Consider the following 14,014-nt stretch of genomic DNA (forward strand, 5'->3'; position numbering starts at 1 on the left):
TCAGCCAAGAAAGGTAAGAGATGGAAGCAAAAGCTTGGCCAAAGAGGTAGCTTTTAAGGAAGGTTATAAAAATAAAGATTTGCATAGCCCAAAATGTTTACAGTCATTGGAACACTTTTTTTAAAATTGCAGTCAGTATTATAATGTAGGAAACATGGCAGCTAATTTGCAAAGAACTATGTCTGGCAATTAGCAAAAGGAAATAGCTGAATGAAGAAAAAGGGCGATTTGCTTCCAGTTTATCAACAAAATGCATTTGGTCTTTTGTCCTTCATTCACATGCCGGCTGAGCAGAAAGAACTCTCAAACTTCCTCGTGAAGCAACAAAGTAAGTCTCATTGAATAAAGAAGAAGGGTTACCAAGGAATGTATGTTGGACTTTCCAAAATCTGTGGTTGCTGAGGGAGAGGTAGGGCTAGTCAGTTGAAATTTTCAAGACCTACTTTGGTTAAGAATATTCCAGAGTTTACAGAGATCAGATGAGTGAGCGGATACAGGATATATATCAGCCATTAATCAAATGGCAATGCAGGTTTGAACAACTGAGTATTACTTTCCCATTTCTGGGATCCTCCAAGGCCAGCATATCCTTCCTTATATTTGGAGTCCAAATCAAATGCGGTTTGCTTAGAGTTTTGTACAGCCTTAGCAGTACATCCCTTACTGTACACTTGGAGGTGCTTACAGCACAGAGGAGACTATTCCTGTTGTGCCTGTGCCAATCAACAAAGATCTGACTACACAAACCCCATTTTCTAGATTTTGGCTGTAGTCCTGGAGTTTATGGCAACACCAATGAATATCTCAATACTGCTTAAATGTTGAGAGTTTCTGTTTCAGGCAGTAAGTTCCTGATCCCCACCACTTCTAGGTGAAACAACTTTTCTTAAACTCCGCTCTTAAATTTCTACCTCTTACCTTCAATCCATTCCCCTAATTAGCGACCCCTGTATTCATGAAAAAGTGTTTTTCTTTCCATTCTATCTATGCCCCACATCGTCTCTGTCAGGTCTCCCATCAAACTTCAGTGCTCCATTGGGCAGCATGGTGGCTCAATGGTTAGCACTGCTGCCTCTCGGTGCCGGGGACCTGGGTTCGATTCCAGCCTTGGGCGACTGTCTGCGTGGGATTTGCGCATTCCCCCTGTGTCTGCATGGGTTTCCTCCAGATGCTGTGGTTTCCTCCCACAATCCAAAGATGTGCAGCTTAGTTGAATTGGCCATGTTAAATTGCCCATAATATTCAGGGATGTATAGGTTAGGGGTATTAGTCAGGGGTAAATGTAGGGGAATGGGTCTGGGTAGGTTACTCTTCAGTTGAAAACATGATCACCAATAGTGAAATGCAAGTAAGGAAGGCATGAATGAAAGATGAGTGAGTTCTGAGCATGGTGAACTGAAGGTTGCAAAAATTATAAAAGTTCAAGACTATGAAAAGATTAAAATACCATTGTGAACTTATGTAATTCACTGATTAGGCAGTCCTAGATGAGATTACTTTGTGATTTGCTCTTCAAGCTGAGAGAGCAGGTGGGGAGCTATGGCGATATTGGAAAGTTATGTTTGCACATCAAATAGTTTTACTTGAACCTTATTGATTCACATTCTGTTGCATAGGTAGATAGTCTTACTGTGAATCCAGGGCCTGATGGGACCCCAGAACTGATGGTCTCACAGCCAGGCTGTGGGTATGCAGTTCTGCTGTGTACCTGGCGATTGGATCAAGAGAGGGTACCAGAAAGAGATCCATCTGATGTCTCTAGCAGGTAAAATTTCAAAGTCTATTTATATCACTATAAGAACAATTTCAACAGAAAGTTCAATGATGTCTTTTATTCTCATTACATGTCCATTTTATTTACAATGTATCAGGTATTCGTGGAGAATACTTTGAAACATCAAATAGGACATCCATCAGAAGTCGAATGCTATACCAATTTGTCATTTTTCCTTATTTGTTTTGGACCCCACCAGGATAATTTTCTATGCTATTTTAATCCTAGCCTTGAAAATATTTAAAACTTATTTTCAAACTTGATAAGGGCTGTAATATTATGACTACCCAGATTCCTTTAATTTCAAAGTGAACCTTCGGTTAGCATTACCATTTCAGAGTCACAAGGATTGGGTTTGAGCTCCACTCCAACGACCCAGTATCTAGATATCATATTTTGTCCTTTGGTTATTGTCTTAAGTAATTGTAACATCTCTCATCACCTGACTTCGGAACTCAAGAAGCATGTTTGAGACTTGAGTTAGATGATGCTGTAGGGTAGAACACAGTAGACAAAGCTTTAAGTGCCTATACACCATTAAACTGGACTTGCTGATTAAGCCACCTGCTTCTCTTATCACCTTGCTCTCTGTACAAGGCCAAAGCCATAAATATCTATTCAAGTGTATAATGGGGACATTGGGGTATATTGGTAAAGTAATTTGATCATATATCATATTATATTATGTTGTGTTTCTCAAGAACCTTGTCCAGTGCTAGTAATTCAGAGAGCTAGCCTAATGATTTGGAAACGTGGGTTCAAATTCTACCCTTTATTTCTGATGGAATTTAAAGTTAGTCGCAGTAATGATAAGCATGAAATTGATTATTGTAAAAGCCAACCTGGTTCACCAAAGTCCTTTTAGGAAGGAAATCTACCATCCTTACCTCATCTGGCCTATATGTGACTTCATACCCACGGCAGTGCAGTTGACTCAACTGCCCACTGAAATGGCCAAGCAAGCCACTTAGTTCAAAGCCAATTAGGGGTAGACAACAAATGCTGACTTTGCCTGTGATGGCCACACCCTATGAATAAAAAAGAAAAAAAAAAATCCCTGAGGTTGATTATATTGCTGCCTGTTTTTGCCAATCATTGCAGAATACAAGTTTTAGTAGCAGTGGTACATGGAAGTTTCCCCAACAGTGAGAAGAATAATTTGACTTCTTTAAATATAATTTTATTAGCTGTATGAAAACCCTTGAGCTATATCACCATTAGGGTTATGGCCGTCAGGAACCAAGCCAATAGAGATTACCCCAACATAAGTGCATTGGAATTGATGGTAGCTGTAGATTCATACTGCACTTAGAATCAAACTGGAGGTGGCTAATTCAAACTACTGGTTGGAGCAACAGTGCACCCTGTTGATGACTTTGGTCTTTTTTCTGGGATGATGTGTCATTAAACCTCGTCCATAACCATAACTATAACCTTTTTATGTTTACAATGCAGCATGATCCTTCACTGGTACAATGAAGTCATACAGCATGGAAACAGACCCTTTGGTCCAACCAGTCTACACAGAACATAATCCCAAACTAAACTAGTCCCACCTGCCTGCTCCTTGTCCATATCCCTTCAAACCTTTCCTATTCATCTAAGTAGCTAAGTGTCTTTTAAACATTGTAACTGTGCCTGGATCTACTACTTCCTCAGGAATTTCATTCCACATAGGAACCACCCTGTGTGTAAAACATTTGCCCTGAGTCTTTTTTTAAATCTCTCTCATCTCACCGTAAAAATATGCCCCCTAGTCTTGAAATGCCCCATCCTGGGGAAAAGACACCTCCCTTTAACCCTATGTATACCCTACCTTTAGAAGTTTTTTAAACTTCTATAAGGTAACCTCTCAACTCCTTTGCTCCACTGAAAAAAAGCCCCAAGTTAATCAACCTTTCTTTATAACTCAAACCTTCCATACTTGGCAACATCCTGATAAATCTTTTCGAAAGTCTCACCGGGTTAATAATATCCTTGCTATAACAGGATAACCCAGCACTGGACACAGTACTCCAGAAGAGATCTTACCAGTGTCATGGACAACCTCAATATGCCAAAAGACAGTCTATCAGGAAAATAACTCAAATTGAGCAACCTTGTGCTACTAAAACTTAGTCAGTTTGAAAAAGCCATATAGTTTTTATGGTTATATGAAAACATTTCCTGTGTGCATTATGTGCAAAATTATTAATGCGTTTAAAGTCTACCTTCTGTCTCCCACAGCTTCCTTCTCTATTAAATGGGTCAATCAAACACATTTTAAGTTTTGTTTTTGCTCTCAAGTAAACGCAAAAGGCTTAGTTTTCTTCGCTTGTAAATTCTAAATTGAGTAAAATCTGGCACAAGTTCTCTCTGGGATGTGGGTGTCACTGGCTGGCCATATTTATTGCCTGTCTCTAGTTGTGTTTCAGAATGTGGTGGTGACCCATCTTCTTTCAAAGCTGCAGTCCATAATTTGCGTAATTATTCAGTATGCTAGATAGAGAATCAGACAGACATATTGAATGCGATTTTTGTGAAGATTTATAGCTCAGGTGTGGTTCAGATTGTAAGTTTGTTCACTGAGTTGGAAGGTTTGTTCTCAGATGGTTCATCACCATGCGAGGTGACACCATCAGTGAGCCTCCATTGAAGGGCTGGTGTACTGTCCTACTTTCTATTTATGTGTCTTGGTCTGTTGTGGTGTGTGATATCACTTCCGGTTCTTTCTCTGAAAGGTTGGTAAATGGTACTCATATCGATGTGATTGTGTTTGTTGATGGCATCTCAGAATTCCTGTGCGTGTCTTTGTTTAGCTTGTCCCAAAAGGTCCCAGTCGAAGTGGTGTCCCTTGTATTCGGTGTGTAGAGATACTAATGATAGTTGGTCATATCTTTTGGTATCCTGGTGGTTAGTTTCCTGCAGTCTGTCCTGTTTCATGATGACAAAGGTGTCATCCACATAGCGGATTCAAAGCTTACACTGAATCATGGGGAGGGCTACTCGTTCCAGCCCAACCTTTGGATCCTCTATGTGGATGACATCTTTGTCATCACGGAACTGAACAAATTGGAAGAAACCCACAAACACATAAAAAACATCTTTACTGGTATAAATTTCACTAAAGCGGGAGAGAACAACAATAGACTTCCCTTCCTAGATGTCACAGGAGAACAAAATGCCAATGGAGAGCTGCAGACCAGCATCTGGAGGAAAGCCACACACACACTGACCAAATACTCAATTACAGGAGCAATCGTCCCAACACCCACAAGCGGAGCTGCATCAGGACATTAGTTAAGTGAACCACAACACACTGCAGCACCCAAGAATTAAAAGATGCTGAAGAGAAACATGCAACGTATTCAAGAACAACAAGTATCTGATAAACATAGTCCACTGATTCTTGCACAACATGCCCAGAGACTCTAGCCACACTACCATACATTAAAGATATCTCTGAGATGACGACCAGACCACTCCGGCCCCTTGGCATCAAGGTAGCCCAGAAACCAACCAACACATTGAAACAACTCTTGATGAATCTAAAGGACCCTGTACTAATGGGCAGAACAAACATCATGTTCAAAAAAAACCTTGCAAGGACTGCAACAAACATTACGTTGGACAGACTGGCAGGAAACTAGCCTCCAGGACACATGACCAACTATCACTAGTATCCCTACGCACAGACAATGACGGACACAAGTGCTACTGGGACAATACACACATTCTGGGACAGGCTAAGAAAGACACGCACGGGAATTCCTAGAGGCCTGGCTTTCAAATCGGAACTCTATTGACAAACACATCGATTTGGATTCCATTTACCAACCTCTCAGAAAAAGAACCAGAAGTGATGCTACCACCACTACAGACCAAGACTCTCAAATAGAAAGTGGGATAGTACACCAGTGCTTCAATGGAAGCTCCCTGATGATGGTAACTAGCATGGTGATGAAATGTCTGAGAACAAACCTTCCAGCTCAGTGAGCAAACTTACAGCCTAAGACCTATTGAATACATTAGTAGGAAAATTACTTACTTACATATAAAGGGTTAGGGAAGTTAGAACTGTAAGATTGCAATAGGGGACAAAAATTCAGCTCCAAAGTATGTTAACATTTTAGTAGCTTTTGCTAAAGCAGGAGATTAAAAAGTATGGACAAAAGTGAAAGGAAATTGGCAGTGGAAATCTGGTTGAGAATCATGAAAATTGATCTTTTATACATCACAATTTCCTCCATCCTGTGCACACAATTTAAATATAATTAGCAACTGCTAAATTGCAGTAACATTTGGAGGCCACAGCATGTCGTCAAAGTGCTATTACTATCATGAGGTCTTTTGGGTTGGAGTGTGGCTGTCCATGAGAAAGACAAAAAGGTTGGTTTTACAATGTACTTTGGCTAGTGCTGCTCCTGCCTTACTGGCATCTACAGCATAAATTTGGGATTAAGAACAAAGGCCTATCATTGGGGAATAGATCTGCAGTGTCTTTAAAGATGTAAATGACAAAACCAGACGTTTAAACTTACACACAATATATTTATTAAAGGAGTAACTTTCTGAATACTTTGAGTATATTGCATTGGTGTGCAGAAGTAGGGGATGGTTTGGTCAGTTGAATCTGTGAAATTTGCCCTTTAATCTATTTCCAGTTACTTAGAATGACGTTCCCCACAGTTGTGAAATGCTCTAGTAGTTTTAGTATTAGTTTTTGTTGCAAAATAAATTAATGATTTGGGGAAAATAACTACTGAAGAATGTAGGATCAAGAAGCAGATTTGTATTTGTGATCCTCTTCATGTGTACATTTTGTAGATGAATCTATACTGAGGAAGCTGGACTGGTCATACAGAGCTTCTTGTAGTCAATGAATGAAAAAAAAACTTGTGTTTATATAGCATATTTCATAATTTTAGGTATCCTAAAATGCATTACAATCAATGAAGTACTTTTGAAGTTTAGTCACTGTTGTAATGTTGAAAGAGAAACTGAATGTTTGGAATTCTCAGCCAGACTCAAGAATTTGTAGCTGAGGGTACAAGAGGAAAGAAAATATATAAAAGAAAAACAACTCCGTTCTCAGTAAGTATTATGAATTGTTAATGCCTGTGTATTCAGTGAACATATTCATTCAGCTATATACATTTTTAAAAAACCATTTGTGTCCTGTTTCAGCTGAAATATTTTAGAACTAAGTTGGAGGTCGAGGATATAGGTAATGGGGAAGTTGGAGCATAGTAAGAGGTTAGAGTGAAGATAATTAAATGCAGATGGATTGAATCTGCAGATATTCAGCAAACCAGGGATGAGAGAATCATAGCACCAATGTCTAAGTTAAATATTCAGTGCAAAAATAAAATGCCAGAAGACTGGTAAACCACATATATGTAATTTGTATCATCAAAAGTGAAGTTAGAGTCATAAAATCTTAAAGCACCACAGCTCAGAAAAGGCCTTTCAGCCCATCATGTCCACGCCTATCAAAAACCCAACAAGTCTAATCCAATTTTCCAGCCTTTGTATCATGCCTTGACATCACAAGTGCAACTTTATTGTTATGAGGGCTTCTGTCTCTACCACACTTATAGGCAGTGAATTCCAGATTACCACTACACTCTAGGTGAAAAAAGTGCTCCTACATCTCCTCTAATCTTTCTGCCGTTACATTAATCTGTGTCTCTAGTCTTTGATCCCTCCATCAAGGGAAAAGTTTCTTTGTGTCTGCCCTATCAATGCCCCTCATGATTTTAAATATCTCAATCGTGTCTCTGTTCTGAGGAAACCAATCCCATTTTGTCCAACCTTTCTACATAACCGAAATTCTCCAGCCCAGGATACAAATCAAATCACAGTAAGTCTCCCTGTAGTCATTGTCACAAGGTCATCCAGCTGGAATGTGTTCCCTGATTGGACCAGATAAACAGCCCCAATCAGGAGACTTGGTTGACATAAAAGGTTGAATGTCAGGGTGTTGGGACTGAATGCCTGCCTTAGTAAAGGGTAGTGCTTTGTCAAAGACTATGTATTTGTGAATAAAGGATGATTGGAGATGGGATGCCAGCCTCTGGAGAGTTATTTCAGTAAATGAGAATAAAGCATGATCCTGAAGAAACGTGCCTGCAACAATTGTTTTGGGAGTAGGCATTTTCTTGCCCCATGCCTTTGTTTGGAAAGCTTGACTCATTTGACCCTGCTGTCGAAGACAAGGCCCAGTATGTGGGGGAAAAAAGCATTATTTTTCCAGGCAAACAACTTTGTGATAGACAAAAAAAAATCTCCTGACAGCCTGTGGAGCTGTAGCTTTTTCCATCATTAGGACCCTTACTTTTCCTGAGGTACCAGATACTAAAGCCTTTCAGGACTTGATTGACATAGTTAAGGAATATTATGATCCTAAGACCCACTTAAATCTGAGATACTAACACTTTTACTTGGCAATTTGAGAACTAGGGGGTTTTGGTTAGGTTAAGGTGACTGGCAGAAGCTTGTGAATTTGGTTTAACCTTTCATGAGATGATGAGAGACCATCTAGTATGCAGGATTAATGATGTAACTCTGCAAAAATGCCTACTGGCTGAAGCTCAACTGGACTTAAAACAGGTGCTACAATTGGCTTTATCATTGGAAAATGCTGCAAGTGGAGCACTTGAATTGCAAGGTATTCCAATGGAAGTGGATCTGTTCAACAGTCTGCCTGAGCTTGGGGAACACCAGCAACTACATAATCTCTCTCAGAAATATCCTGCTAAGAATAACTCCAGGCCGACCCAAAGCAAAACCCAAAACCAAGCCACGTCTTGGCCAAATAGTTACAATTTTTTTTAACACCCAGTAAGATGTTGTAATTGTTGTTGATATGCGAATTTGGGACAGCAATAAAGTCCTATTACTCTTAAATTGCCTTACTCCATTTGTAGACCAGTATCTAGGATGGTGACTAGGAGAGTTTGTACCCTGGAAACTCCACCTGTAACTGGTGTGGAGCAGTTGAATTGCTTAGCAACATCTAAATCAGAATCAATGAAGATGAACATCTGCTTAAATGGCCAACCACTTCAAATGGAGTTTGATACCAGTGTGACTGTATCAGTGATCGCAGAATAAGATTTTTAAAATAAAATTCGTTCTGGACTCCAGCCCTTAAATTTGTACAAGACTTCAACCAGCCTGAGAACCTATACCAGGGAAATTTTGCAGATTAAGAATACAACCTCTGTTTTGGTCTCTTATAAAAAGCAGTTGGTTTGGTTACAGGGCTAATAGTAGAAGGCTCGCGCTAAAGCTTGTTAGGGTGAAATTGGTTGTGAGGGATTCACCTAACTTGATTCAACATTGTTCAGTTAGAAAACAACTGCCTGAGTGAAGTCCTAATTAAATACCTGGAAACTTTGCAGGAAGGTCTATGGATAATCAGAGGAGCCAAAACAACTTTGCATATTTACCAGGAAGCAATTCTTTGATTCTGCAAAGCTTGTCCAGTGCCATTTGCCTTATGGGCAAAAGTAGAAGCAGAAGTTAGACTGGAAAGTGAAGGAATCATCAAACCAGTCCATAACATAGGATGGGCAACACCAAATGTACTAATTTTGAAGCCTGCAGGCTCAGTTCGCCTTTGTGGGGAATTTGAGCAAACAGTAAATTGTTTCTTGCAGTTGGATGAATACCAAATCCTTTGGAGAATTTGTATGCAAAGCTAGCAAGAGGTTTGTCCGATATGATGCTTGACATGAGCCACACTTACTTGCAATTGCATTTAGACCAGGATTCTCAGAAGTATACTACAATTAATACCCATAAGAGCCTGTACTAATATATGACGCTGCCATTCAGCGTATCGTTGGCCTGTTCAATTTTGCAGCAGATGATGGAGAACATTTTGCAAGGCTTGCCTCAGGCCACCATTTACTTAGATGTAAATGTAAATTTGTCTAGATGCAGATCCTCTCCTATAATGTAGATTCAAGGACTGCACACCATAAAGAATCTGAGGCTTAAGCAATGTTTTATCCAGCATAACCTCCCTGCTTTTAAGCTATATAACTCTGCTAACGAAGGCAAATATCCCATATGCCGCCTTAATCACCAGCCATCTGTCCCAGTAATGGTCTGGTGGACATGCGCACCAAGGTCCCTTTGATCCTCTGTGTTTCCCAGGGTCCCGTTATTCATCATGTATTCCCTTGCCTTGTTTGTCCTGCCCAAGTGCATTACCTCACATTTACCTAGAGTGAATTCCATTTGCCACTGATCATCCCATCTATATCCTCTTGTGGCTAAGGTTATCCTCCTTATTATTTACGGGTAGCAATTTTTGTGTCATCTGTGAACTGATAACTCTCCTACATTCAAGTCTAAATCATATACCATATATATGATCGGTTATACCAACCTATAACCATAATGGTCAAGGGCCCCATCACTGACTTCTGTGTGACCCCACAGGACAAATTCTTTGAGTTGGAAAAATAATCCTTCAAACATCATTGTCTAGTTCCTGCTTCTCAGCCAATGTGGATCCAATTTGCCAAATTTCCTTCGATCCCGTGGCCTTGCTAAAGTTCATGTGGACTAAATCATGAGGATTGCCCTCATGCCTGATCCCGTCTTCAAATAATTCAGTCTAGGTGGTCAAATATGACCTCCCCTTAACAAGTCCATGTTGATTGTTCTTGATTAATCTCTGCCTGGATGTAAGTTTGCTCACTGAGCTGGAAGGTTTGTTTTCAGATGTTTCGTCACCATATTGGGTAACATCATCAGCGAGCCTCCAGTGAACTGATGGTATGTCCCACTTTTTAATTTATGTGTTTAGGTTTCCTTGGGTTGGTAATGTCATTTCCTGTTCTTTTTCTCAGGGGGTGGTAAATGGGATCCAAATCAATGTGTTTGTTGATAGAGTTCCAATTGTAATGCCATTCTTCTAGGAATTCTCGTGGATGTCTCTGTTTGGATTGTCCTAGGATGGATGTGTTGACCCAGTCCAAGTGGTGTCCTTCCTCATCTGTATGTAAAGATATTAGTGAGAGTGGGTCGTCTTTTTGTGGCTAGTTGATGTTCATGTATCCCGGTGGCTAGTTTTCTGCCTTTTTGTCCAATGTAGTATTTGTTAAAGTTCTTGCAAAATATTTTGTAAATGACATTAGTTTTGCTTATTGTCTGTATAGGGTCTTTCAAGTTCATTAGTTACTGTTTTAAAACAGCATTAAAACAGCAGCTAATGAACTTGAAAGACCCTATACAGACAACAAGCAAAACTGATGTCATTTATAAAATACCTGGCAAGAACTGTGACAAACATGTAGAAAACTAGCCACCAGGATACATGAACATAAACTAGCCACAAAAAAAACATGGCCCACTCTCACTAATATCTTCGCATACAGATGAGAAAGGACACCACTTCAACTGGGACAACATATCCATCCTAGGGCAAGCCAAACAGAGACACATGCAAGAATTCCTGGCAGCATGGTATTCCAACTGGAACACTCTCAACAAACACAGACTTGGATCCCATGTACAGTGAGTTTGGTATGTGTGTATTTACAGAAGACCTTTGATAACCAGAAAGGGTTTCATGGTAAATTTCTGGACCTGGAGTGGGGCAGATGCTGAATGGACTGAAAGATAGCTATAAAATAAGAGGAGTAATGTAGGGGTTAAGAGAAGTTTTCCACAGGGATAATAGTTAATAATCAGTGGAACGTTCCCAAAATACAGAAAGACATAACTGGCTTACCTGAGGAGGAAGCAACTGCAACTGAAATTCAATAAAGCACAGTGTGAGAGGGCTTATTTTGCTTGGAGGAACAACGAGATCAGTTGTTCTTTGGAAGGTGCAAAGACATCAGGTGTCACAATGTTTGCAGGTACAGCTGGTGATTAGGAAGGCTGTTAGAGTGCTGCTCTTTATTCTCGGAGGAACTGAACATAAATGCAAGGAAGTTATGCTTCTTTATATGAGGCTACGTCTTAAATACTATGTAGTTTTGGTGTCCATATTTAAGGAAGGATGTAAATGCAATGCAGGTCATTCAGAGGAAGTTCACTAGATTAATACTTGGAGTGAATGTGTAGTCTTATGAGATATGGTTGGACAGGCTTGGGCTGGTTTTCACTGAAGTTTAGAAGTGTGAGGACTGAATGATTTTCACAAGGTAAACATGGGATGTTTCCTTTTGTAGGTAAGTACAGAACTAGAGGACACTTTTGAAATTAGAGGCCATTCTTTTCGGACAGAGATGAGGAGTTTCTTTTTTTCCCCCCTCAAAGGTTGTCTGAAGTTTGTTTCAGAAGATAGTGAAAGGTGGATCATTGATTATTTCTAAGACATAGGTAGATATTTTGTTTCAACAAAAATATCAAAGGCTTTTGGGGCCTGGTGATTGTCTTAATATGAGTATGGAGTCATGAGTTTTCGGAATTTATCGGGCATACTGCAACTACGTCTATAAACTTTTTCCACCTAATGTGTGTGCTTTGTAAAACAAGGTTCAATAATAAACAGAAATAGGAACTTAGTTGATTTCTCTTCCTTGACCAAGTAGTACAGAGGCTAGTGTTCGTGTTTCATCTCTCTTGGCTTCCATTATTCAGAGCAGTTTGGGGATTGAATTTTAACTTTCTTTTGACTGTGTGGCTTAGCTACTTAATTATTTGGCTGTAAGGCATATCTTTAACTTTGCGACCGTTCAAATTTTGTTATCTTAAACAAGACTGGTGCCTGATTGAAGTATGAGTAGATGCTATTGAGTATTGGAAAATTAAAATATTAAATTTGGCAAATATTGTTTTAATAAGTATACAGCTGATTTCCTTCTTATGGTAAAATATTGCTTTTTTTCAAAATCTTGTTTATATTATTAATTCTCTTTTCAGATCCCACATTTTCTTTCTTTCCTTCTCTATAGTGAGGGTCTTATCCGGGATGTTGTCCTTCGCCAAACTTCGGGCAGAATTCACAACAAAAATGTTTCCACTCACTTAATTGGTAGCATCAGTAGAGGTATGTGCATCTATCCTTGAATGCCTTCATCAATAATTGAACTAAAATTGAAATGAAGAGATTCCAAGTTGCCTTAAATTCTAATTTGAACAGTTATCGTACAGCTATTAGCACAGATGCCCTCTTAATTGCCTAGTTCATATGTTCCAAAGTTATGTAGTGTGACAACCACAGTAAACCTTAATGGCAGAGTAGGTGGGAAGGTTAAATGTCTGACTAAGGTTCCTATTTCTTCATAAATCATAAGTAGTAATGAATGATCATTAGGAGCAGGAACCTGGTAGTTTTCAACAGAGACTTCTGGGAAGGTAAGAAGTTTGAGTGGAGAAGGAACCCGAGACACTACACGTGTAGTCTCTCTCACCCTCCCTCCTCCTCTAATCTTAAAAAAAAAAAGGACTCAGTCGGCTGAACAGGTAAGCTTGTTTTGGAGACTAAGTGTAGAGTTATGGCAGCGCAGGCAGTGGAATGTTCCTCCTGCAGGATGTTTGAGGTAGGGGTGACCACCGATGCTCCTGCCGACTTCACCTGCAGGAAGTGCAGCCAGCTCCAGCTCCTCACAGACCGTGTTAGGGAACTGGAGCTGGAGTTGGATGAACTGAGGATTATTCAAGAGGCTGAGAGGGTGATAGATAGAAGCTACAGGGACATAGTTACGCCAGAGAACAGAGGTAGCTGGGTAACAGTTAGAGGTGGGAAGGGAAGGAAGCAGGCAGTGGATGGATCTTCTGTGGTCGTTCCCCTCAGCAATAAGTATATCGCTTTGGATACTGTTGGGGTAAGCTGCAGTGACCGGGTCTCTGGCACGAGGTCTGGCTCTGAGGCCCACAAGGGAAAGGGGGAGAGGAGGAGAGCGCTAGTTATAGGAGACTCTATAGTTAGAGGGACAGACAAGCGGTTCTGTGGACATGGGCGAGACTCTCAGTTGGTTTGTTGCCTCCCGGGTGCCAGGGCACCAATATCCTGGGAGGTAGGTTTGCAAGCACTCTTCGGGAGGGGGTTTAAACTAATTTGGCAGGGGGATGGGATCCGGACTTGTAGTCCAGCAAGTAGGTTAGCTGTTTTTCAGGATGTCCAAGAATGTAGGGAGGCTGTAGAGAAGGTAGCACTGACAGGGAATACTTGCGGACACAGAGATGGGTTCAAGTGTGTATACTTCAACGCAAGGAGTATCAGAAATAAGGTGGGTGGACTTAAGGCATGGATCGGTACCTGGGACTACGATGTTGTGGCCATCACAGAAA

The 14,014-nt window shown here is 40.3% G+C and overlaps 1 protein-coding gene across 1 annotated transcript in view; it reads left to right on the forward strand.

Moving 5' to 3' along the window:
• itfg2 (integrin alpha FG-GAP repeat containing 2) overlaps positions 1-14,014 on the forward strand; it is an 84,523-nt gene that overhangs the window by 9,724 nt on the left and 60,785 nt on the right. The window contains exons 6-7 of the mRNA XM_043709402.1: positions 1,617-1,765; positions 12,676-12,770. Of these exons, the coding sequence (XP_043565337.1) occupies positions 1,617-1,765; positions 12,676-12,770 (244 nt within the window). The remainder of the gene's footprint in view (positions 1-1,616; positions 1,766-12,675; positions 12,771-14,014) is intronic.

The sequence above is a fragment of the Chiloscyllium plagiosum genome, chromosome 19, assembly GCF_004010195.1.
Source record: "Chiloscyllium plagiosum isolate BGI_BamShark_2017 chromosome 19, ASM401019v2, whole genome shotgun sequence".
NCBI classification, from domain to species: domain Eukaryota; kingdom Metazoa; phylum Chordata; class Chondrichthyes; order Orectolobiformes; family Hemiscylliidae; genus Chiloscyllium; species Chiloscyllium plagiosum.